We start from the raw sequence: 23,557 nt of genomic DNA on the forward strand, positions 1-23,557 counted from the left end.
CTGTTACCGTATCAGCAGTACTGCACCTTCTGAATCTTACTCCAGACAATTCAGAGGCTTATTCTTGAAAATTAATTGTTTGAAAACAATCAATACTTAAATAACTTCAGAATTAAATTGTAACTACTGAAAGCAGTGCTTAGATGTGCATGCAAAAGAATCTATGACCTTTATTCTCTACATATGACATGATTATAAAGACTCATGGCAGAAGGAAGTAACAAAGGGTTCATATTTTTGCGGCCCTCAGGTCACTGAGGATGCCTCGTGGCATCCTCACTCTTCCTCTCCTATTTTCTTGCCGTGAAACTCCCGACTCTTCACTCGGAGCTTGTTGACCTGTGACTCTGCAATGTCAGCCCGTTCCTCGGCTTCCTCGAGCTCGTGCTGGATCTTGCGGAACTTGGAGAGGTTGACATTGGAGAGCTCCTCCTGTGTGGGGAGAGGGAGTTGGTGGTGAGGAGCCCAGGGCAGGGATTTCACTCTTCCTGCACCTCTTCTCTGGGGGGAGGAACAAACCTCCGTCCCCCTTCCACCACTGCTCACACGTCAGCTCACCCCAACCTCCTCATCCTCCCCTTCCCAGGACCCCTCTGGGAAAAGCATCACCAGGACTGTGTCATACATGAGGAACAGCTTTGTCACTTGGATTTGTCGCTCATGTACTTATTCTGCCACTTGTTTGGTGCTCATATGTTAGTGGGGTGTATCTGAATGACAAAGCCCCTGAATGGTACAACTGATGGTCCTTGGCATTTTCCAAATTCTGATATTCATCTCCTCAACACCTGTGTGACACCCACAGAAAGCAACACTTACTATTTCTCCAAGCAATACTTACAGCTTCCTCAGCCTGTCTCTTGTAGGATTTCACCTTCATTTGCAGCTTGTCCACCAGATCCTGCAACCTGAGAATATTCTTCCTGTCTTCCTCAGACTAGAGTGGTTGATAACCAGGAAAGAGTAAATGAGTGCTTTCTGCACACCAGAGAATAACATTTACCTATGGAGTCCAGGTGAAAAGCTTTTGTTTCCTGGAATGAGGGTGCATCAATGCAAGGAGGCCTCCAGCCTTACCTGGTAGGTGAGTTCCTTCACCCTCCTCTCGTACTTGCGCACACCCTTCACGGCTTCAGCGCTGCGCTTCTGCTCAGCATCAACCTCCCCTTCCAGCTCCCGCACCTGCAATGAGAAGCCCGTCCCTGCAGCTTCCCTGGGGGTGTCTCTCCAAGAGACGGGGTCACTCATGCACCAACACAGCCCTACTCACCCTGGCTTCCAGCTTCTGGATTTGCTTCTTGCCTCCCTTCAGGGCCAACTGCTCGGCCTCTTCCAGACGAAGCTGCAGGTCCTTCACCGTCTGGTCCAGGTTCTTCTTCATCCTCTCCAGGTGGGCACTGGTGTCCTGCTCCTTCTTCAGCTCTTCTGCCATCATGGCCGCCTGAGCAGAGCAAAAGGTCAAAGCCCTTGTGGGGCTGGAGACACTTTGGGGAGAATACATCCCCCATCAGCAATGAAAGGAGCCCCGACTCACATCTGTGATGGCCTTCTTGGCCTTCTCTTCAGCATTGCGGGCTTCCTGGATCGTATCCTCCATTTCACTCTGAATCTGAGAAATGTCTGTCTCCAGCTTCTTCTTGGTGTTGATCAAGCTGGTGTTCTGTGCAACAGGAAGGACATGGCAAGATTTTTATTCTAAGGTCTCCAATAACAAACCTGCTGCCTGAGCCAAGTCTTTCCCATTCCATCGGCAATTGTGAATGTGGAATTCTTTGTACAGTGGTTGTTTACGTAATGCCAGTGGTGGGCTCAGGTGATGGACACTGAACATGCCTTTCCCTGTGGACAGCAGTAGAGAGGCCATTCTGGTACTGCCTGTCCCCTGGTATATTCCAGCTCTCTGGGTTTGTTAAGTGTCAACACAGCTGCCTTTGCTCCCTGCCCTGACCTGGGTATGGAGGAGCTGCACACGTTCACTGGCATCCAGGAGCTCCTGCTCAGCCACTTTCCTCGACCGCTCCGTCTGCTCCAGGGCTGCCCGTAGCTCCTCAACTTCAGCCTGCAGCAGGTTTGCTCTGCGCTCCACCATGGCCACCTGCTCCTTCAGGTCATCCTGGGTCCTGAGAGCATCGTCCAAATGGATCTGGGTGTCCTTGTAAAAAAAAAAAAAGACAGATTGGGAGGCATACTTTTCCTATTCTTTTATTTTCCATTGTAATATCAATATAGAAATATTTTGATCAAGTATTTTGGCCTTGATCATGTTTTGACAAAGAGAGTGCTGTGTTCCAAAATCAGAAAACCACTTAATGGTCTGCATGATAATGTGCATGGTTTATACAATCACAGAATGATAGTGTGTGAATGTGTGAAATCAAAACATCTGGTCACCAAAGTCTTGGGAATTATTGTTAACTGAATGGCAACACCTGGTGCTGTTTACCCGAAGAGGTTAATAAAAGGGGACCACAGAAGTCTGTGGAGAATCCTGAAAACCGAGTGATGTGTTTGTGCAGTCCCATTCCTTCATCGTTGATATTCAGCTGTGTCAGAAACCAGTGAGAACCTGATTTGTTGGGCTGTACCTTGAGCACAGCCTGTGTGTTTCTCAGGTTCTTTTGTGCCTCAGCAGCCTGTCGATTGGCATGGCTGAGCTGGATCTCCATTTCATTCAGGTCTCCCTCCATCTTCTTCTTCAGCCTCAGGGCTTCATTCCTGCTCCTGATCTCAGCATCCAGGGTGCTTTGCATGGACTCCACAACTCGGAGGTGGTTCCTCTTCAGCTGGTCAATCTCCTCATCTTTCTCTGCTATCTTCCTGTCAATCTCAGACTTCACCTGGTTGAGCTCCAGCTGCAGGCGCAGGATCTTCCCCTCTTCATGTTCCAGAGAGGCCTGGACAAGTGGACACAAATGTGGGGAACACTGATAAACCTACTGCTTGCTTTCTAGGGAATTAGAGAATATTCCAGGAAATCTCAGCTGGCTGCCCTCCGCAGCCAGAACACAGCAGAAGCAAGGCCTTTTTAGCATTGTTTCTGCCTTGCTCACACATTTAGTGCAGACAGCAATGATTCTGGCCAGGTACCTCAGCTTCCTCCAGAGAGGCTTGCAGTTCAGATTTCTCCTGCTCAATTTGCTTCTTGACTTTCTCCAGCTCATGAATTGCCTTTCCTCCCTCCGCAATCTGCTCCGTGAGGTCAGAAATCTCCTCTGTGGGAACAATGGCTTGCTCAGGCCCAGAGCAGAATGGGAAGGGCCCTGTCCCACCAGGGTGACAGGCATCTTTGCAGAGCTGCAGGCACAGACCCCGCAGCAATGCTCAGGTGGTGAGAAAGCCCATCCCGGAGCAGAGGGCCAGGGACTTACGCTGCAAGTTCTTGTTCTCCCGCTTCATTGTTTCCAGGTGGTCCAAGGACTCCTCATAGGCATTCTTCATCTTAAACAGCTCCGTGCTGAGGGAGCGAGACTCCTTCTGGGAGGCCTCCAGCTCAGCCTGCGTTTCCTCATACTTCTGCTTCCATTCTGCCAGGATCTGAAGAGAAACGGGGCGTGAGTAGGGATGTGGCCATCCTGGGGGGAGGCTCTGCCCAGGAGTCCCAGGGCTGGAGCCCAAAAGACCTTGTCAAAGTTCTTCTGCTTCTTGTCCAGAGCAGCGCAGGCAGCATTGGATCGCTCCACATCAATCATCAAGTCCTCCACTTCATTCTGCAGCCTCTGCTTTGTCTTTTCCAGGGAGGCACATTTGGCATTGACAGCTTCAACGTGTTCCTCTGCATCCTGCAGGCGCTGTGCCAGCTTCTTCCTGTGTTAAGCACATTTAGTTGTATGAGAGCAAAGGAGAGGTTGTTGTGTGTGGTTGATGGGCTTTTCAGAACAAGATGTTTTACCACTTCAATCGTAACTAGAGCTCACAGTCATCAGTCAAGGAGAAATTCAGTTCTGTGGTGTTTTTCTCAACAGTGTGGTTAGCCACTTCAAAGTCTGTGGTCCACGTTCCTTTTCTATTTGTCTACATACTAGATTGTTTCTCTCTGTCATTTCCTGCCTCCTAAATGTTTGCCTGTGAATTTTTTTTCCAAACCACGTGCATTACAGAATTTATTTGCTACTCTCCTTTTACCCAACCCCAAACCAGGAGACTGACTTCTTCCTGGATATCACAGTGGTCTCCTCAATTTTCTGGTTTTAGTCTCTGCCAGCCTTCCCCACCCTGCCCACGTACTTGGCCTCCTCGAGCTCCTCCGTGCGCTGAATCGCGTCCGTCTCGTATTTGGTTCTCCACTGGGCCACTTCGCTGTTGGCCTTGGACAGGGCGCGCTGCAGCTCCCCCTTGGCTTCCTGCTCCTCCTCATATTGTTCCCGGAGCAAGTCACAGTCGTGGCGAGCGGACTGCAGGGCGTGGGCCAGGGCGTTCTTGGCCTGCAGCAACAAGAGTATTGAGTCACAGACCAGAAATATCCTGGGAAATCTGACTGAATATTAATGGGACACTGTATTATTCTTCTATGCAAAATGACAGTGGGGACTGACAAAGAGAATAATGGATAAATTCTAGGGAGAAGCTAACGTGAGAAGAGAAGCACTAAATTACCTAAATGTTTTTTTTTCCCTGTCTCATCATGATAGCTCAGTAGTCATGTAAGTATCTGAAGTACCTCTTAGAGAGGAGGGATCTGATGGACAGAACAAAGTATGGAAATCCCTCTCACCTTTATCTCTTCCTCTAGGTGTCTCTTGAGTTCCTCAATCTGTTGGGTGAAAGCCTGTTTGCCTCTTGACAGCTGAGAAACCAGAGCATCCTTCTCCTCCACCTGGCGTGAATATTCACCTGGGAAAGGTTGCGGATACGCAAAACTTTTATTGCCACTGATGACGCTACTGTGGACATTTGGGGCTGTAAAACCAAACTGTTAGCAGTCCTTGCTGAAACTTATGATCCCATTTCAAGCATTTCTTATTAGAGGGGAGACACAGAATGTTGGAAAGAACACGTGGCCAGAAGAGTAATTTTTGCAATAACTCTCTGAGATTATTGATCTGCAAATGCAGATGTTTATTTCTCACCTGACTCTGTCTGCAGACGAGCTCTTTGAGCATTGAGGTCATTGATCATGCGCTGATGCTCTTCTTCCTTTGTCTTAATCTCACTCAGCTGGTCTTCCAGGGTGCGGCACATCTTCTCCAGATTTGCCTGTCGAGGTCACAGAGAATGAAAGAAGATTAGGATCTAGACGCCTTCTTATTCAGAAGAGCGGGACTCTAAGCAGAAAAACATGAACAGACTTGCACGGTCTGGACTGTTGCTTGATGTTAGAAGGTAAGAAACACAGCTCCATAGAGAGACAGGGAGTTAGATGGTAACCAGGCTGTAATTTGAAAGGATGTATTTCAATGGAATTAATTTTCAAGTGGTTTACAGTCCATTTTTCCATACCTTGGCTTTGGAGACAGACTCCATGTTACTGGCCAAGTCATCAATCTCCATCTTGAGCTCACTCTTCTCCTTCTCCAGCTTCTGCTTGACGCGCTGCAGGTTGTCGATCTGCTCCCCCAGCTCAGCTGTGCTGTCCGCGTGCTTCTTGCGCAGGGCGGCAGCCGTGGCTTCGTGCTGCAGCGTGGCCTCTTCGAGGTCCCGGCGCATCTTCTGGAATTCTGCCTCCCGCTTCTTGTTCATCTCCACCTGAGCTGCCGTCGCCCCTCCTGCTTCTTCCAGGCGCTCGCTGATCTCCTCCAGCTCCCTGGACAGGTCAGCCCGATGCTTCTCTGCTTTAGCGCGAGAGGTTCGCTCGGCCTCGATTTCCTCCTCCAGTTCCTCAATACGGGCCTGGAGAACACGAGGGACCCTTCACACCCGTGCCCTCCTCCTCCCTGAGCCGAGCCTGGGGTAGGCAGGGGAAGGGTAGACACTTGCCTGCAGCTCCTTGATCTTCTTCTGTAGTTGCATGCCCAGGGCTTGTTCATCCTCGGTTTTGCTCTGAATCTGGCTGATTTCAAAGTCTTTCCTTTGGGCAAAGCAAAGTGGATTACAGCTCAAAGGAAAAAGACAAGAGCTGCAGCCCAGCACTGAGGTGCCCCAGGGCCACACTTACTTCTTCAGTTTCTCATCCAGCTGCTGCTTATCATTCTCCAGATCCATGATGCTGTCCTGGGCCAGCTTCAGGTCTCCTTCCAGTTTCCTCTTGGCTCTCTCCAGATCCATGCGCAGTTTCTTCTCTTGCTCCAGGGACCCTTCCAGCTACACAGAACAAGGCCATCAGTGCTCCACCAGCCAGCTCAAACTCCATACCTGTCTGTTCCTGCTGTGTGTCCGTGGGCTTACATCGTCCACTTGCTGCTCCAGCTTGGTCTTGGCTTTGGTCAGTGTATTGACTTTGTCCTCCTCTGCCTGCAGGTCATCCAGGGTCTGCTGATGGGCCTCTTGGAGGGCTTTCTTCTCTTTTGTCAGCTTGGCGATGGTCTCGTCCAGGGCTGCCATCTCCTCTGTGAGGTTTTTCACCTTTAGGAAGAAGGAAGCAAGCGTAAGTCAAGGAAGTAGATACAGAAGTCCTGGAAGAGCACGGGACTCTTTTCTGGCGTGTGGGTGAGATTTTCTGCCTCGTACCTTGTTTTCAGTTGCGTGCTTTTCCTTCTCCACCTTGGCCAGTGTTAGCTCAAGGTCATCAATATCTTTCTTCAGCTCTGAACATTCATCCTCCAGTTTTCTCTTCTTGGCTGTCAGCTCAGCATTGATTTCCTCCTCATCCTCAGCCCTTTCAGTCACTTCTTTAACTTTGGCTTCCAGCTGGATTTTGGTTTTGATGAGCTGGTCACACCTTTCCTCAGCATCAGCCAGGCTATCTGCTTCCTGGTGGGGAGACACAGATTGTAGATGTTTATCATGTTTTGAAGTTCCTCTTCTGTATCTTTTATCTTACTAAATTGATAGATATAAAAACCATGTCTGAAATAGCCTTTCCAATCCAACAGCTTAATGTTTTCAGGTTTTCTGTCTGGGAAATGGATCTGCAAATTCTCTGTTTGGAAGCCTTCAATTTTTTTCTTTCAAAATTATTTGTCATAATTTACAATTGTGAGAATATCTCATGCACTTAAAGGCATCACAAAAGTGATCGTCTCTGTCACTGATTTTCCAATGAAATGGATTTGCAAGCTTTTTGCTTCATACATACCAATCAGTGAATTTCCTTTCTGGAAGGTGTTTTTAATTTTTTTATATGTGCCTGCAGGGTACATGGGGTATCGTTAATAATAAATCTACCACTTATGGCATATGTAAAAAATCCAGCTTGCAGGTGCAAATCGTTGCAGTACTCAGAAATTAAATATTTTGCTCGATTACTCATTTACTTTGTTATTCTGCATTGTATTAAATTATGTCTGAATAATACATAGTTATGAATTGCCTACCCAGAGATGATGGGTTAATATTATTATAAATACATATGTTCTTCAAATTTTGTATACAGGTTTTACATGAAAGGGTTATGGATTAAAGCATGATGAATAGGACTCGTACAGCGGAGAAAGGTTCAATGTCAGCCTGCAGCAGGGTGTATCTACCTGTTTCTTTTCATTTTCCAAGGGAAACATAGTCCAATACCTTGAACAGCACAAGCCTGGGATGTGAGACTATAGTTCAGAAGCAGGAGCTCTGGCTTAATTCCTTTTTAGACTGAGGAGAAATTTCAAGCCATATTTCCCATATCCTGGGTGAGCAATTATCCATTTGTTATTAAGTGGCTGAATTTACAACCACCAATTTGAATTCTAGGACTTACTGTCTGAAGTCAATTCGCCCTGGTGAGATAGAGCTACTTCCTGCAGAGCTCACCTGCTCAAATGGAGCTGGGGGGTTCAGGTACAATCTTGTCCTGAGTATTTAATCTTGGCTATTTATAGATGTGTCTATCCCAGAAAGCAGGAGCCCTACTCCCACTTGTAGCTCCTTACTTCTTCTACTAGCTGAGTTCACCATGCTATTGTAAGACACTAGTTTCTCCCACCTTATGTTCAATATGATCCATAATTTAACAAATAACTAACATCTGTTCATTAAAACAGTTAGGACAAACCTTTCACTCCCTTCTTTTCTGCTGCTCATCTATACTTATTCCCAGGGAAATACCCAGGAACATCCCTTTGTCCTGATCACCCTTTCAGGATGTAATAAATATATCCAAAACATACTGAACCTGGGCAGTAGCTGCAGGTGAGCCAAAACCAAAACCAAACTGTTCTGGCCCCTGCACCCACCTGGGGCTCAGGTACCTCCCAAGGCCCCAGCCCGACCGAGACCCCTCAGCCCCCCACTTGCCACTGGCTGCTGCAAGAGAGAAGCCCTGAAGAGGAGATACAAGGACTCCCTGAAACAACATCTCAGCCTTGGCCATATTGATCAACATAACTGGTCTACTCTGGCCTCCAATCGGGAGGTCTAGAGACACACCATCTGTAACGCTGCTACTTCCTTTGAGAATGCACGCAGGATCTCTCTTGAGGAGAAAAGACAATGCAGAAAGAACTGTTTCTTGCAGAATTTACCACCTAAAGAGTCCTTCTGCTGTGCCTTTTGCAACCGGACCTGTCTATCTTGTATTGGCCTTTTTAACAACCAGCGCGCTTGTAACAAATGTGGGTAGAGCCATCCTAAATCTTCATTCACGAAGCCTAGCCGTGATGATGATGAACATCTGTTCATAAAAGACCTGTCTGACCACCTATCTGTGAAAGATAAGCCTTTTTTCGAGTGGAAAATAAATGGTGATACTCACAGCCTGCACTTGGAGCTGCAGGTCGTTTTTCTCCTTCAGTAAAGAAACCATTTTCTCCTCCAGTTCCTTCCGCTTTGCCTCAGACTTTGCAAGCTCTTCCTTGGTTTTCTCAAACTCTCCCTTCATGTTGGCCATCTCCTTCTCAGACTCTGCACTCTTCAGCAAGGGCTTGATCTTGAAGAACAGCTTCATCCAGGGCCAGTGTTTGACATTCATGAATGAACGAACATTATACTGGATGCAGAAGATGGACTCTCTGGAGCATAATTCAAATGTACAATTAATATTTTCAGTTTGAAAAGTGTCAACACTTTCCTCCAACCACAGTGAGTTTGAAGACAAGGATTGTGTACCTTCTCTCCACCATTCTCTGGTACTCCACCCTCATCAGGAAACCTCTGCACAAGGCCTGTGTGCGAGTGATGAGCTGTGCCAGCTTCTCATCCCTCATCTCCTCCAGGAGCCCCAGCAGCCCAGCTTTGAAGAACACCTTAGAGAGGGAATGTTGCAGCACATCACTGTCAAGCCGGGCAAAGCACAGGTACGGAGTGAGTGAGGGAATGGGGGGTTTGTACCTTGGTGTGTCCAAATTTGTACTGGGTGTGGTCCACATCGATTGAGCCAAGGAGCTTCTCGGAAGCCTTCTTGCTGTCGATGAACTGTCCCTCTGGGATGGCACTGGCATTAAGCACCTTGTATCTGTGGAATTAGAGGAAATGTGAAAGAAGGCAATGTCAAGTCGTAAGGTTATAATGTTTATTGAAACCAACATCAGTGTTGCAGCAGAATCAGGCTGAGGAAGTTGGAATTTCGTCCCTTGTTTAGAGATACCCTTATCATGAGGATAACAAAATCAAGGAAACTTTTCCAGTCACAGATGAAAAGAGGGCACTGATCTCCAGTCACTTCAATCCATATCTTTTTTACTTAAACTGTGCTGTAGAAAATTGCTGCAGAGGAACATTGCCACTATGTGTATAGGCGGAAAGCCTTGTCCCCTGAAACTTGCAGCTGATACAATGACCAAAGAACTCTGAGAGAGTTTGTAATTTTTACCTGAGAACATATTGCAACCACATCCCAAACTGCTGGTTTTAATCTTGTAATCAGTGACTTGTGTCGCTCTACTGTGCTTCCGTACTCAGAGACCCTGGCAAAGCTCAGTTGCGTGACGGACAGTGGTCGGTGAGGACACCTGACACTCTTAATTTGATAGCTCTTACCTCTGTTTGAAGTCAGCATAGAGGACTCTGCTGGGGAACCCTTTCCTGCAGATCCTGATCCCTTCTAACACGCCGTTACAGCGCAGCTGGTGCAGCACCAACTCGTGCTCCATGGCACCTGAGCAAGGCAGAGCAGAGCACAAAGGAGTGGCACAGATTCCAGTGCGGAGGGGAATGGATGTCAGAGCAAATCCTCTTCCTACTTGAGCATCTTACCGGGTGTTTTGGTCTCATTGGGGATGATACAGCGCACAAAATGGGGGTGAGTGCTCCGCAGATTGGTCATCAGCTTGTTCAGGTTCTCCTGTGGGTTCATCACTTAGTGAGTATGTGTAAGAAACGTGGAAAAAATGACCCTTCTTGTTGTTTGAACTTAGCATGAAAGGCACATCAATGGAGAGGCTGAAAGTTGTCGGCTGAGAATACCTCTATCAATAGCTCAGTCTCCTCTAATTCTGAACATTAAACATCATCTTGTAGGATAAGTATCAATCCAATGAAGGATAGAAAGTGGGCACTTTTTATGAGAAAATTTACGTTTGCAGTGAGCGCAAGTTTAGGTCTTTACACAACCATTTTTAATTCCATAATATTTTTATTTTTATTTTTAATGATGGTCTAATGAGAAGTCATATGTGTTTGGAATCTCTTTTGATTGGTCAATTGGTTGTGTTTTTTTGTTTTTTACCGTGTCTGAACCAGTTAAAAATGCAGAATAATTCTTTGCATAAATGAAAAGAATTTTTTCCATACCCGGAAAAGAGCTGAGACAGTCTGGAAAGAAGAACCCTTCTTCTTGGCACCTTTCTTGCCACCGCCACCACCACCACTACTGGCCTCTGATAAAATGAAGATAATGAAGATAAAATCTGTTGCTTTGGGAATCAGTTACTTACTGTGCATCAAAGAGATGACGTTTCAGGGAACTGACCTGCCTCTCCCCCAGCAGAGGCGAATAGTAAGGCCAGAGTCTTGACAGATGATTTCTGGTACAGCCCAATGACAGTTTCATTCAGGGGGTCCTTGTTCTTCTCCAGCCACCCAGTGATGTTGTAGTCCACTGTGCCAGCGTAGTGCACCAGGGAGAAGTGGGCCTCAGCCTTGCCTTTGCCAGGTTTGGGCTTCTGGAAGTTGTTGGACTTGCCCAGGTGCTGGTCATAGAGCTTGTTCTTGAAAGAGGTGTCAGTTGCCTTGGGGAACATGCACTCCTCTTCCAGGATGGAGAAGATGCCCATAGGCTGGGGGAAGCAGCAAAAAATAACAGTGATAAAATACGGATCTGCCTTCAGAAGGGGACTGCAGGGAGACACAGGAAACTGAGAAATTAGTGGAATTTTCGGATAAAACATGGGTCAAATCTTTGTCAACTTTTGCACTCTTGGTTCCAGACAAAATGTGAATTTGTGTCTGACTAATCCATTTCGTGACTGGTAGTGTCAAAATAATCAAACACCATTTTCTGAGTAATTTTGAAACTGATGATTTTTTTTTTACATTAACATTTTTACAAAGTGATCTGTATAGTCAAAGGTGTCTTACTAAAATTGACCTTATTGCCACAGATTAACAGATCTTTCAGCTACGTCCTACTCTTTTTTTTTCTGAAAATATATCTGTCTTTCTGTTCCTATACAAGAGGATGTTGCACAAAAACAGTGTCTGCTTATAGTGATGTTTTTATTGATCCCTGTTAAATCAGTACTTTTTTCCTATATGCATCTATTATTTTTCTTAGAAATTATGTTTCAGAAATCATAGTATTAATATGGAAATCATAATATTAAAATTGTGTCTAGATTCCTCAAACGAGATCTTTCATCTTTGTAGTCTAGAAAGCAAACCTACGGAGAATCCTTGTCATCCAATTATGTGTGATTACATTAATATTTCTATTACCATACAAGAAAAATTACAGTTAGCTTTTTTAAAATGCATAGCAGTGCAGTTAATGGATAACTTAAAGGTACTTCATTTGTAGGCTAATCACAAAGGTGCTTAGAACTTCCTTTCAGAATACATGCAATATTTGAAATAAAAAGGCACTTCAAATAGAAAGAACCAGAAACATAAATGGATAATAAGAGATAGGTTTGTGAAGCATTAGAGCAAGAAAAAGTAAGGCTAAAGAAAAATCCTGAAATTCTGTCACAAAGAAGGTAACTAAATCTTAAATGTAATCAACACACCTTCTCAATGAGCTCAATGCAGGCAGCGAGGTCCATCCCAAAGTCAATGAACTCCCACTCAATTCCCTCCTTCTTGTACTCCTCCTGCTCCAGCACAAACATGTGGTGGTTGAAGAACTGTTGCAGTTTCTCATTGGTGAAATTGATGCACAGCTGCTCCAGGCTGTTGAACTGCCCAAAGACAATGCAAAGACAAGATTTACTTATTCTCCAGATGAAGGGCTCCCTGTAAAGTTTTCTTCTTCGCACTCAGAATCCCATCGCAGAAACCCATGCAGGGATGCCCAATTAACACAAATATTTTTTAAATGTTAAAACATCCAATTAACTATTTTTGAAGGTATTTTATTTGGTTGGTGGGGGGTTTTTTGCCTTTTTTTTTCTTTGCTACTTGGATGATGTTTAAATATATTATTTATTTTTAAATCAAATTCCAAAATTATTAGGTACTCTTATCCCTATCAAGGCACAATTTACATCACTATTTTTTCTCATATTATGTGCATTTTCCCATTGCCCTAACAAAAAAAGTTAGACATTGACAGTGTTTGCCATTCCTGGCTTGGATTCAGATACATTTCGCAAATGTCTATAGAACATGTCAGTTTCAATTAAAACAACTGATGCACTCTTCCTGATGGAATCACCCTTTGACTCTTAAGAAGCAAAGGACATATATTGCTCTCTTTTTCCAAAGCCTTGACAAACTGTGATGTGAGACCTAAGTCTACCTTTCTCTTCTTACACTCTGTAATATTGTATCTTGGATATTTATGCATTATTTGTCAGTGGATTTTTTTTTAATAATAAGTTCAAATTATTGAAAAACTGCAAGATTTGTGCTAATTATATAAAAGGCAGATGCTTCTTCCTTGTGTATCACATAAAGCTATTAAATGAAGCTCCATTGAAGCTCACAGATTGCTTTGGAGAAAAAGCACTGACATATACAAGGAAGGAAAACATTTCCAGAAAATAACAAATTTTCCAAGTAATGCAATACTAATTTGAAATTGCAAGTGAATGGAATGTTTGAAAAAAAACCCCTACAAGTCTCCAGCTTCAGTTGATGCCTAACTGCCTTTTCAAGATTATCCTGTGATTTCTGTGTTCCTTACATCAAAGATCTCGAAGCCAGCAATGTCCAGCACACCAATGAAGTACTGCCTGGGCTGCTTCGTGTCCAGCTGTTGGTTGATGCGAACAACCATCCACAGGAACATCTTCTCATAGACAGCCTTTGCCAGGGCACCCACTGAATTGTACACCTAAAACAAAGAAGAATAGAGCAGAAGGAAAACAGTACACACAGTAAGAGAGTAAATTAAGGTAGAGTTTCCCAGGCTTGTTGTTACCTGCTGCACCGTTTGGCCCTTGGTCACATATTCATTCCCCACCTTCACTCGGGGGTAGCAGAGGGCCTTGAGCAGGTCTGCTGAGTTCAGACCCATCAGGTAGGCAGCCTTGTCAGCAACTGAACACAGAGAAAGGGAGACAGTGACAGAGGATAAGTGATAATTGAAGGTGGATCTCCTGTAAGATGTCACTGTAGGATTCAGCAGTGAAATTTTTTGACATCTTAAAGGGAAATTTAGAATATTTTGGAAGCTGAGATTTATGTCTTTGTGAAAGTAAATTATGGCAAAATACCTGAACGCCAACTGCCAGCTATGTAACTGATTCTGTTATTGAGAGTTCTAGATTTTGCTGATACCTTCAGTACCATCAGGCTCTGCCTGCTCCTCACGCTGCTTCTGCTTGAACTTGAGGTTCCCATAGTGCATGACAGCCCCTGTCAGCTTGTAGATGGCTGTTCTCTCATCAGCAGTGAAACCCAGGATGTCAATGGCACTCTGGCAACAGAATCAGACAAATAAACCTCTAGGCCATTAAAAGGAACTTTCATCACACCAATATGCTCTGTGACACTCACGTCTGTAGCCATCAGCTCTTCCTGGTCATTAATGCTGGGAACAGTGATCTCACCTTGACTCACAAACTGATAGTCATATGGGTTGGTGGTGATAAGGAGCATGTCTGTAAAGAGGAATAGGACATATCTGGGTGTGAGAATGAAGATAAGTGTTGAATATCTTCAGATTTTATCAAACACTTTCTAATACTTCCTACCAATTAGCTCTGGCTTCTTGTTGGACATGATCTGATAAAAGATGTGGTAGCTTCTTTCTGCCTTGAGCTGGAAAGTGACTCTGGACTTCTCCAGCAGATCTGGCAAGGATGGCAGGACAGAGTTAGGACTGACAAGGAACACTGAGGTAGAAAGGGAGGAAGGAATGGGATCAGATCAGGAGGTCTCTTACATGTTTCAATGTCAGCAGAAGCCAGTTTGCCCGTGGCCCCAAAGTGGATTCGAATGAATTTGCCCTTTAGAGAGGAAAGAAAAAAAGGCATTTTTAAATTTCACCAAGATGTTCTTCATAGACGACAGGCTTCAAATGTAGTAGTTGTTTGGATTTTATTTCTTCTTTAAAAAAGCAAAACAGGACAAAAACAATTCCAAGAAACTCTCTATACTGGCAATACTAGGGTAAATATTGGAGCTTTATTACCAAATATTATTTAATGAATAACTGTAAATACACAGGAACAAGAAAACCACAAAGAAAACCTTTTATTGGGTCATTTATGTTGCAATTAAAACAGATGAATCTGAAGGCCATTTTTTAATCAGAGAGCATGCTGTGAAGGTGGATTTTGGTGGTCTAAATGTTAATGGGATTTTTTTGGTCTTGTGGAAAACAGAAGTGAGCTGTTACTTTCTCAGTTTCGGGGATAGATAGATATTATAGATGTTTAAACATATTTCAATTATCCCCCTTTGTGTGCTGTATTGTACTTCCAAAGATGTATTTTTAATTTGAGAGTCTAGTTAATTTCTAGTTGTCAAAAATATGAGGAAAACATTAGTTCAATGAATACAGTCATCTGACTGTGACACTTCAGAAGTGACAGTATCTGTTCTGACATTCTTGTTCCCTCATAAATGACATCAGAAACTCACAAAGCGCGAGGAGTTGTCATTCCTCACGGTCTTGGCGTTTCCAAAGGCCTCCAGCAGTGGGTTGGCACTGATGATTTGATCCTCAAGTGTCCCCTAAAATGGAAATCTTCTTGCCATGATCTAGCTTCTAAATAAATTTGAAATTTTCAAGTTTCTACCCCCACAGGGACCTCACCTGCATTTTGCCTGATGTCTGCTCCTCCTTCTTCTTGTCCCCGCTGGCTGCAATTGTTGCAAAGTACTGGATGACACGCTTTGTGTTCACAGTCTTCCCGGCACCGGATTCTCCGCTGTCAGAGTAAGGAGAGAAGCAGAGAGCGTGTGGTCAGGCAGGAGGGGCCCTGGCCCTGGGCAGCCCCTCAGGGACCCGAGCAGGGGGTGTACGTACGTGATCAGGATGGACTGGTTCTCCCGATCTGGGGAAGACGCAAAAAAAACCAAATTTTATAAATAAAGAATGTCAAAAGACTGAAAATTAATTCAGTAAATGTAGGTTATGACATTATGCCTTGTTACACCTAGTCCATTTGACTTATCATTTTTCCCAACACACTATCTCTGATACTATATTTCCCTTTTAGAAAGACTAATGTGAAAAAATCCTGTTTAAGGTAACAGTAATTAATGCTATGACCAACATAGAAGTCTAATGATGTATTAGGAAAATATTAGCATATTTGTAAGGGTAATTCTGTGACCGCTTTTAAAATGTGTTTTTGATGGGATCACCCTTAAAGTCCCTCACCTGCATAGCATGCACTTAAAGGAAACAAACAAGCAAAATGTCAAAACACCTCACAGAGTGTAGAGGTGTCTTTCATTTCAAACAGTAGAAACAATGTTATGAAGATAGTAAACCCCATAATGAATATGTGTGTCAGAACCATGAAAGCTTTGAAGAAGTCCCTTCATATTGCTGAGAATTTAATGGTCCAATCTCTCTGAGACAGACAGAGCCACTCACCAGTCAGCATGAACTGATAGGCGTTGTCAGAGATGGAGAAGATGTGTGGAGGGGCCTCCTGGCGCTTCTTGCCTCGGTAGGCCAACACCACCTCCGGGTTGTACACGGGCAGCCACTTGTAGGGGTTGACAGTGACACAGAAGAGACCCGAGTAGGTCTGCGAGGAAGGGACACAGCACGTTGACTTCCCCTGGGCCTGGCAGAGCAGTTCCTCCAGCTGCCCAAAGGAAGCTGCTGCTGCCACTTACGTAGATCATCCAGGCTGCGTAACGCTCTTTGAGGTTGTACAGCACAGCGGGTTCGTGGAGGTGGGTCATCATGGCCATGTCCTCGATTTTGTCATACTTGGGAGGGTTCATGGAGAAGATTTGATCTTCCTTCACGGTCAGGGTCTGCCAAGGAAACAAAAGATGCACATATGTCAACTGAAAACTCAGCATATGAATCAAATGTTGTCCTTCCGGTTTGTTTTTCACTCACCTCTCCCTTTTCAGTCTTGACAGTGACTTTCCCTGATTCCCTGCTCTGAATTGTCCCTTTCACAAAGGATTCCTTTGCATGTACCACAAAGACGGATGTCTTGGCATCAAAAGGCTTGTTCTGGGCCTCGATTCTCTCCTTCTCTGACTTCCGGAGGTAAGGAGCTGCTGCTCCAAAAATGGCCATCTCAGCATCTGATGACATGGCTGCACTGTTTGGTGGAGCTTGTCAGCAGAGAACACTGCGGAAGAGAGATATGTTACTCAAATCAGTCAACGTTTTTTGTTACCTCACAGTTTATCAATAGACTCAAACTGAAATAGAATGTGTGATTTAGGAAGACTCTCAGGCAGTTGTTGGTTCACCTTCCTGTGCAATCAGGACAAATGTTGGATCCACGTTCCAAGAGGCTTTTCCAGTGAAGTTTTTATTATGTCCAAGAATTGATATTTCTCAATATCAGTCCCTCTGCATCCCAGTGTAATGTCTGATGACCAAGTTGGTGACTTTTCCCCCCTATTTATTACCTAATTAAAATATCTGTGGCTGAAACCCATGTCTTATTATCCCTCAGCCTTTCACTCTGCCTATCTGAGAAGACTCTGGCTCTTTCTACAATATACCCACCTCCTTTTTGTTACAATGACAAGATAAGAGTAAGATAAATACTTTTTAATTTCATCCCCAACTTAGACAAACCTCATCCTCTCCTCATACATAATTTTCTCCTACCAATGTTGGAAGTTCTCCACTAGGCTCACTCCAGAATGTCACTGTCTTTCTTGACACCAGGAAACAGCAAACTGAACACAGTGCCCCAGATCTGGGAGCTGAATGCAGGGAAAGAATTGCTCCTATTTACCTGATGGCTATGCTGTTCTGAGTGTCTGACCATGTGCTGTTGACCTTCATTCCTCCAAAGGCACACTCTGACACATGCACCAGGATACAAGACCCTCTTCCACAAAGTCATTTTCCAGACAAATGAAAGCCAAGGTATCCTGTTTATGGGGCTATTCTTTCTTACATATGGAACTTTACACTGCCTTTTCTAAAATTTGTGAAGTTCTTGTTGGCTCCAGGATGAAGTCTTTTGGGGACCTTCTCCAGGATAACATAACTTTGTAGCATATTCACAAGTCCCTCTGTTTGATGTCATCTACCCACTTCATTTGAGCTGCTAGTGATGATGATAGATATCAAGCTCCAGCACTGAAATCTTTCTAGTTCTGATGTACTCTATAATGTAATTCAAATTTTGGAAGGTAACAAAGGAAAGATTTGTATTTCTTTTTACCTTTCTAGACATCTACATAACTTTGGGAAATGGTTAAGTCACTTGTGCCCTGTCAAGCTGAGCAGGGCAACTTCTAAATTCTAGGACCCCCAATTCCTCCTCAAAAATACCTCTTTTCAGTTAGATTGATGGGCCCCAGAAGATTGGAGATTTCACCAGGAAAATTTTAAATGAAAGCATTTGTGGAGGAATGCTGCTGGGATTAAATGCAATAGCAATAGAGCAATTGCAATTTTTTAAGTTCAAAGCTTTAAATAATGCTGTGAATGTTTTGTGTCCTTCTGCAAGTAAATATTAAGTGCTGGGTTCCAAATTGGAACTGAAGCATCAGTGAGGCTCCATGCACAGGAGGAGAACATTCACACCACTAAACCATAAAGATATTAAAAGCTTTACTTGCATATATACAAAAGAGATAGGTGAGTCCAGAAGGTGTTCTGAGGACTATCCAGTGCATAATGGCTTTTGCTGATGCTCTGAATCATTTGCTAGAGTTGTTGGCTTCTCGTACAAAAACATTTAAGCTGCTCGTCATTGTAACATCAGTCTTTGAAATAAGCGTTGCACCTTTTCTCTCTGTGTCAGTCAACAGGGAGTTTTAGGGACAGAAACAGTAAGTGTGGAAGCTAAACAACTACATCCTTCTAGAAACTGCCATCCTGCTTGTCCTCTAGCCATACTGATGGATGTTGCCTTCTTGGGTTTCACACTGGCAGACCTCCTCCAGCAGAAAGGTCGGTCCTGTGATGAAGAATTGTCATCCAACCTTGTGGTAAGGGCAAACATCTAAAGCATGTCTGGGGGCAAATCTAAACCCCTGAGGCTAAAAGAAGCTTATATTCCATCCTCCTAATTTTTTAGAATAGGTTGTGATTATAAAGTGTGGGTAGATGTGTAAAATCACTTTCCTATTGTTGAAACTATCTGTGAATGTTGGGTGTGCTGTTGGCTGTTTCTAGTCTGTGCTAGCTGGACCCCATTTGCTATCAATTTATGTCCTTTAGATGTGTATTCTTAGAGATACACATAAATTTGTTTTGGGGTTTAAATGGAGAGATACACCCAGGTCCAAATTAGAAATAATCCTGTCTGTGGACAACAGAACTGTTTCAAAGATCTATGAAAGTCATACCGGAAATTTTAGAGTTTTGTTCTGTGTGAACAAAAAAAGACTTCCACCCATCCCCTTCATGTTCCATTGTCCAAAATGTTATTGTTTAAATAATAGTTTACTTCCTATTTGATTTCATGCTTAAATTTTACTGTGGCACTCACCTTAACTCAGTTCACTGATATTTCCTTGGCAAAGGTACAAATCTGTTGCAAGTGACTTAACCCTGGGAAGCAGTGTGTGAGCAAGTATAAGGACAGATAATACATTAGATTAAAATACTGCATGAGCAGTTATTTCTTTGTATGTTAATTGTTTGTGAAAATAACTACAGGCAAATCTAGAAATCTTAGTTTAAGAATTTATAAGTCAAAGCTGGATATCTAAATGCAATACTGAATTTCTAAAGGAATACCACATGTCCAGAAATAGAAAGCATCTGAAATTCTAGGAAGTTAGACAAACAGACAGGTTTATTAGATGTCATGTCATAACTTTTAGTTACCTAAATAACCAAAATGTTACCAAACATTTGCAGAAGTCCTAGTAATGTGCAGAACCTCTGCTTTTCTCTGTTTTGTTTCATAGGAATAGGAGAAGTACATCCCCCTTCTTTTTCGTGTGTTTGTTAGTTGGTTAGTTACTTCTGCATTTTTACCAATTTTCCTACTAGGAGGCCCACATGCAGATTATAACCCTGCAGTATCATCTGAGAAGTATTTTCATTTATATTTTTTGGCCAGTTTCATATACAGTAATACATATAATTTATTACAAGTCTGTAAGATTTTGATGTAGTCTGTTCTATTGGTTGGCTCTATCTGTCTGGACTTCATGCCAGAACAGATCATTTACCTCACTATTCCATAATTAAACATGAGGAATCCCCAAGAAGCATTTCCTGGCATGTCATCAGTGGCTAGTGACTTCAAGCACAGCCTTGGAAACCTTGTTTGCCATGAACAGCCTCCCGAACTATCAGCATGTTTCCTTTACCATAAAGGAACAGTGGCCAGGAACATATGGGCATATAGCAATTGCCTACAAAATTTTTTAGAAATTTGTCACCATGAAGAAATCTGTTTACAGAAATCTTCCACCTTTTCCTCTGTTCCTTAAGTCTGAGTAAATTAGGTTCTTACCTCTTATGCTAGGGGAAGAGCCTTGCAGGCTGGAAGATGATCAGTGCTGTAAAGCAGAAATGGCAGATTCCTCATTACTGCTGCACAGACTTCCACAGACAGGTCTCAAAGTGAAAATACCAACATGCTTTATCTTATAGATATCAAATCCTTGCAGGTACAGATACAGGACAGCAGGGCTGAAGCGGGACATCGACTGCAGGGAAACTGTCCCTTTCTGCCAACCACAGACGTGCACTTACCATAAAGTTTTCTCTGGAGACAGGAGAGCACAATTTCAAGAACACTTTTATAGAGTCTGGGCAGTGCATGCTGCAGATGCCTCCTCTGTCTTTGGGCAAAGCATTTTTGGCAAACCTTGTCTTTGGCAAAGCATTGTCTGGCAAACTGAATGAACTGAAAACTGGAAAGTGATGTTACTGGATATAATTAGAAAATTTTGGTCTCTGACTAGCTATGTGAAAAAATCTCCTATAAATAATATGAGAAGGTTCCTAAGACAGGACATGCAGCTAATGATGACCAGAGGAATGAGGGTAACCCCTAGTAACTGTAAGCCATAGATGCTCCATGAATCTGAGCTAAGGGAGCAGGGACAACCATTCACTGGGCAAGCACAGTGACATTTGGGTGCATACCTTAACTTTTTCTGAGGCCGATCTAAGTCTGATGACAGTTGTCCTTTCACAGAGCTCTCTACTTACAGATCTTGGATATATGTGGATTTCACTGTTGTCTGCACTGCTGAACTCAATTAGATTATTAAATACTACTCTGTTTCACTTTGTTCAGTTGTAACATAATATAGCACAGTATGTCAGAGAGAAGAACTACCTTGAACTATTCTAAGTGCTCTTTACATTGTATTCCATCTTTGGATATAAATATAAAATAACATTCATCTGTGTATCTTCCAATATTCTGTAAATCCAGAGTTCAGAGATTCATAGCAGGACCCATGACTGTGTTCAAGAGTCTTTGCTAGATTGTTGTTCCTTTGATTTAATCAATTTAAGACCAATTTTGCTTTTTGGCATTCAAAGATCTCTCTGACAATGCTATTTATAGATTAAATAAATTGATTGAAAAATCTTTACTTTAGTGGTACTTATTTCCCTGTCAATACTTAATTCGTCCCACACTAGAAAAAAAATCAACAATACCTCTTCACATAACAAGGCCAATAGTACTAATCTATCTTAACTCTCCTTGTACAGAAATCACTATTTAGTTCTCATTATCTCTGACATTATCCTCTGTAATTTCTGGTTTTACATTCTTTCTCCCATGATCTGACAATATGCAGTGTTAATACTGCACTACCATGAATCTGAACACTGTCCATACTCTATTTGATAGTTAGGTCTGCTTTTCCTGTGTAGATAACTTTGCACTCATGGGTATTTTTTCTCCAGTGTAAGTATCACAGACTTCTCTCACAGCTATTCTAAATTTACTTTTTCCCACCAAGAACAATTTTTTGTCATCAAGGATATTCTTGAGATATGTAGACATGCTGTCTCAGTTTAATGAGACTGAAGTGTTTTGCTAAGGAGGATGAGTTATGAGGAAGACCAAACTCCTCCCTCTAAGCACTTGTAAATCTAAAATTAAGAGGCTCCAGTAGAGGAAGTATGGTGAAAGAAAAAATAACAACCCTTTATTAAAGGGTATATGTGTATTGGCAGAAGAACAAAAGAACACAAAAACAACCAAACAATAATCCTGTACCCAAAAATCCCCTTCAAAAGGAAACAGTTCAGTACTTTCTGCCCTTTGGTGCAACTCTAAGGATGACCAGCAGGGGGCGCTGATGGATCCCTGGAGGAGCAGAGCCTGCAGTGCTCGGTGTTGGCCAGCAGGGGGCGCTGTTGGGCCCCAGTGCACGGGAGGAGCCAAAAATGGAGATTTTCCCCGAGAAGGGGAAGGGGAAAAGAGGGATTCTTCCCATGAAACTCACACTGTCTGCGGCTGGCTGTGGCCAGCATTTCCCCCCTTTTGTCGATGGGCACAAACCACTGCCAAACAAGGGAGCAGAGGAGGGAAAGGGCGACCTCCTCCCCAAAAAGGTTCCTCTGCAGATGGGTCAAACCTCTCCGATGAAATCCGAGCAGATCTGGGCTGGGGGCAGAACAGGGTGCAGGCAAGTCGGGGCCATAAAACAGGCAGATGACCAGGTCGAGAACAAAACGACCTCAGAGCCTTTCCAACACACACCTTGCCTGAGTTAAGGCAAAAGTGAAGTGACGCTGTTTTCCCAGGAGAGAAGTTAAAAAACCTCATCACCCTTCCCCACAGTCTTAGGAGGGCCATCAGCTTGGAATGCAGTTCTGTCAGTTAGTTTTCTGTGTGGATCAATCACCCAAGGCAAACCACCCTCCCCCATTCAACATCTTTCTTTTACAGTGAGACGGGGGAAAGAAAAATTCCCTACTTGGTTTTTTAGAGCAAGAAAACCTATGACACATGCTTTTTTCAAGGCCAGAAGTATTTAATCCTTACCTGACAGAACTCTAACATGTAAGACTCAAATATGTGAAACTATGGGTAACGATGGTTAGTTTTACTGTTTGCCTTTATTGAGGCATATGATCAGGATGGAGTAGTAATTCAGGTAAAGAAGATTTCAGGAGGTCCTGGCAAAACTCCAGGCACAAAAAGGCAGCATATGGATGTGGAAGCAAGGATAGGTAACCTGTCCGAGCGTGCAGGGATGAGCTTAGGAAAGTCAAAGCCCAAATGGGATTGAATCATATAGTCATAGAATGGTTTTGGTTGTAAGGAACCTTAAGGACCATCTGGTTCCAACCTTTATGCCATAGGTAGGGATGCCACCCACTAGATGAGATTGCTCAGGGCCCTCACAGTTGGGACATTCACATCTTCTCTGGACAACCTGTGCCAGGGCCTCACCATCCTCTCTCTGAGTAAAGAATTTCTTCCTAATAGCTAACCTAAAGACTGTCGTCTTTTAGGTTAAAACTGTTCCCACTTATTCTATCACTATCTGCCCATGGAAAAAGTTGCTCTCCCTCTTTTCTGTAAGGTCCCTTTAAGTACTGGAAGGCTGCAGTGAGGTCTCCCCAGAGCCTTCTCCATGCTAATCAATACTAGCTCTAGGGTGGTTCAGCCAACCCTAATCTGGCCAAAGATGCAAAAGATGTGAAAAACAGGGTTTACATAAGTACTTAGGTGACAAAAGAAAGACTAGGGTAAATGTGGAACCATTGCTGAATGGGGACAGAGCATTGGTGGCTTATGACATGGAAAAGTCTGAGGTACTGAATCCTGGTAGTAAGACCTTTGTGAAACTTATGGCACAGAGAGCAGGGAGAAAGTCTGGAACAAAGCAGACATGG

At 43.6% G+C, this 23,557-nt stretch overlaps 1 protein-coding gene and 1 long non-coding RNA gene across 3 annotated transcripts; one reads left to right on the forward strand and one right to left on the reverse strand.

The window, feature by feature from the left end:
- Nucleotides 1-276: 276 nt before the first annotated feature.
- LOC113959412 (myosin-1B-like) lies at nt 277-16,867 on the reverse strand. Its single transcript, XM_027668431.1, has 38 exons — nt 16,649-16,867; nt 16,417-16,560; nt 16,169-16,325; nt 15,593-15,620; nt 15,380-15,494; nt 15,205-15,297; nt 14,504-14,567; nt 14,313-14,411; nt 14,116-14,219; nt 13,897-14,035; nt 13,493-13,656; nt 13,301-13,450; nt 12,183-12,353; nt 10,928-11,234; nt 10,750-10,835; nt 10,213-10,300; nt 9,997-10,114; nt 9,349-9,472; nt 9,127-9,263; nt 8,774-9,029; nt 6,604-6,846; nt 6,322-6,498; nt 6,092-6,237; nt 5,914-6,004; nt 5,437-5,826; nt 5,067-5,193; nt 4,712-4,830; nt 4,225-4,421; nt 3,621-3,804; nt 3,369-3,534; nt 3,088-3,212; nt 2,586-2,894; nt 1,949-2,152; nt 1,535-1,660; nt 1,271-1,441; nt 1,078-1,182; nt 842-937; nt 277-432 (listed from the first exon to the last, which is right to left on the reverse strand). Exons 1-38 carry the CDS (start codon nt 16,850-16,852, stop codon nt 277-279), a joined length of 5,880 nt encoding a protein of 1,959 aa, XP_027524232.1. The 5' UTR covers nt 16,853-16,867.
- Nucleotides 5,171-21,100, forward strand: LOC113959416. 2 transcript variants are annotated; one of them, XR_003531801.1, is made up of 3 exons: nt 5,171-5,319; nt 18,531-18,717; nt 20,362-21,100. It is a non-coding gene; the product is annotated as an uncharacterized LOC113959416 (long non-coding RNA). The 2 variants fall into 2 exon arrangements; XR_003531802.1 differs by lacking the exon at nt 5,171-5,319 and adding an exon at nt 7,450-7,712.
- Nucleotides 21,101-23,557: the final 2,457 nt, after the last annotated feature.

This window comes from Corapipo altera, unplaced genomic scaffold (assembly GCF_003945725.1).
Source record: "Corapipo altera isolate COAL_440 unplaced genomic scaffold, ASM394572v1 109, whole genome shotgun sequence".
NCBI classification, from domain to species: Eukaryota; Metazoa; Chordata; class Aves; order Passeriformes; family Pipridae; genus Corapipo; species Corapipo altera.

Bases quoted from the DNA above. Each gene is read 5' to 3' on its own strand.
- LOC113959412 (XM_027668431.1), bottom strand. From the start codon at position 16,852: ATGTCATCAGATGCTGAGATGGCCATTTTTGGAGCAGCAGCTCCTTAC. The intron at 6,005-6,091 runs GTAAGTGTGGCC...CTTTGCCCAAAG, and splicing joins CTGGATGAGAAACTGAAGAA to GAAAGACTTTGAAATCAGCC. The intron at 4,831-5,066 runs GTGAGAAATAAA...AACCTTTCCCAG, and splicing joins TCGTCTGCAGACAGAGTCAG to GTGAATATTCACGCCAGGTG.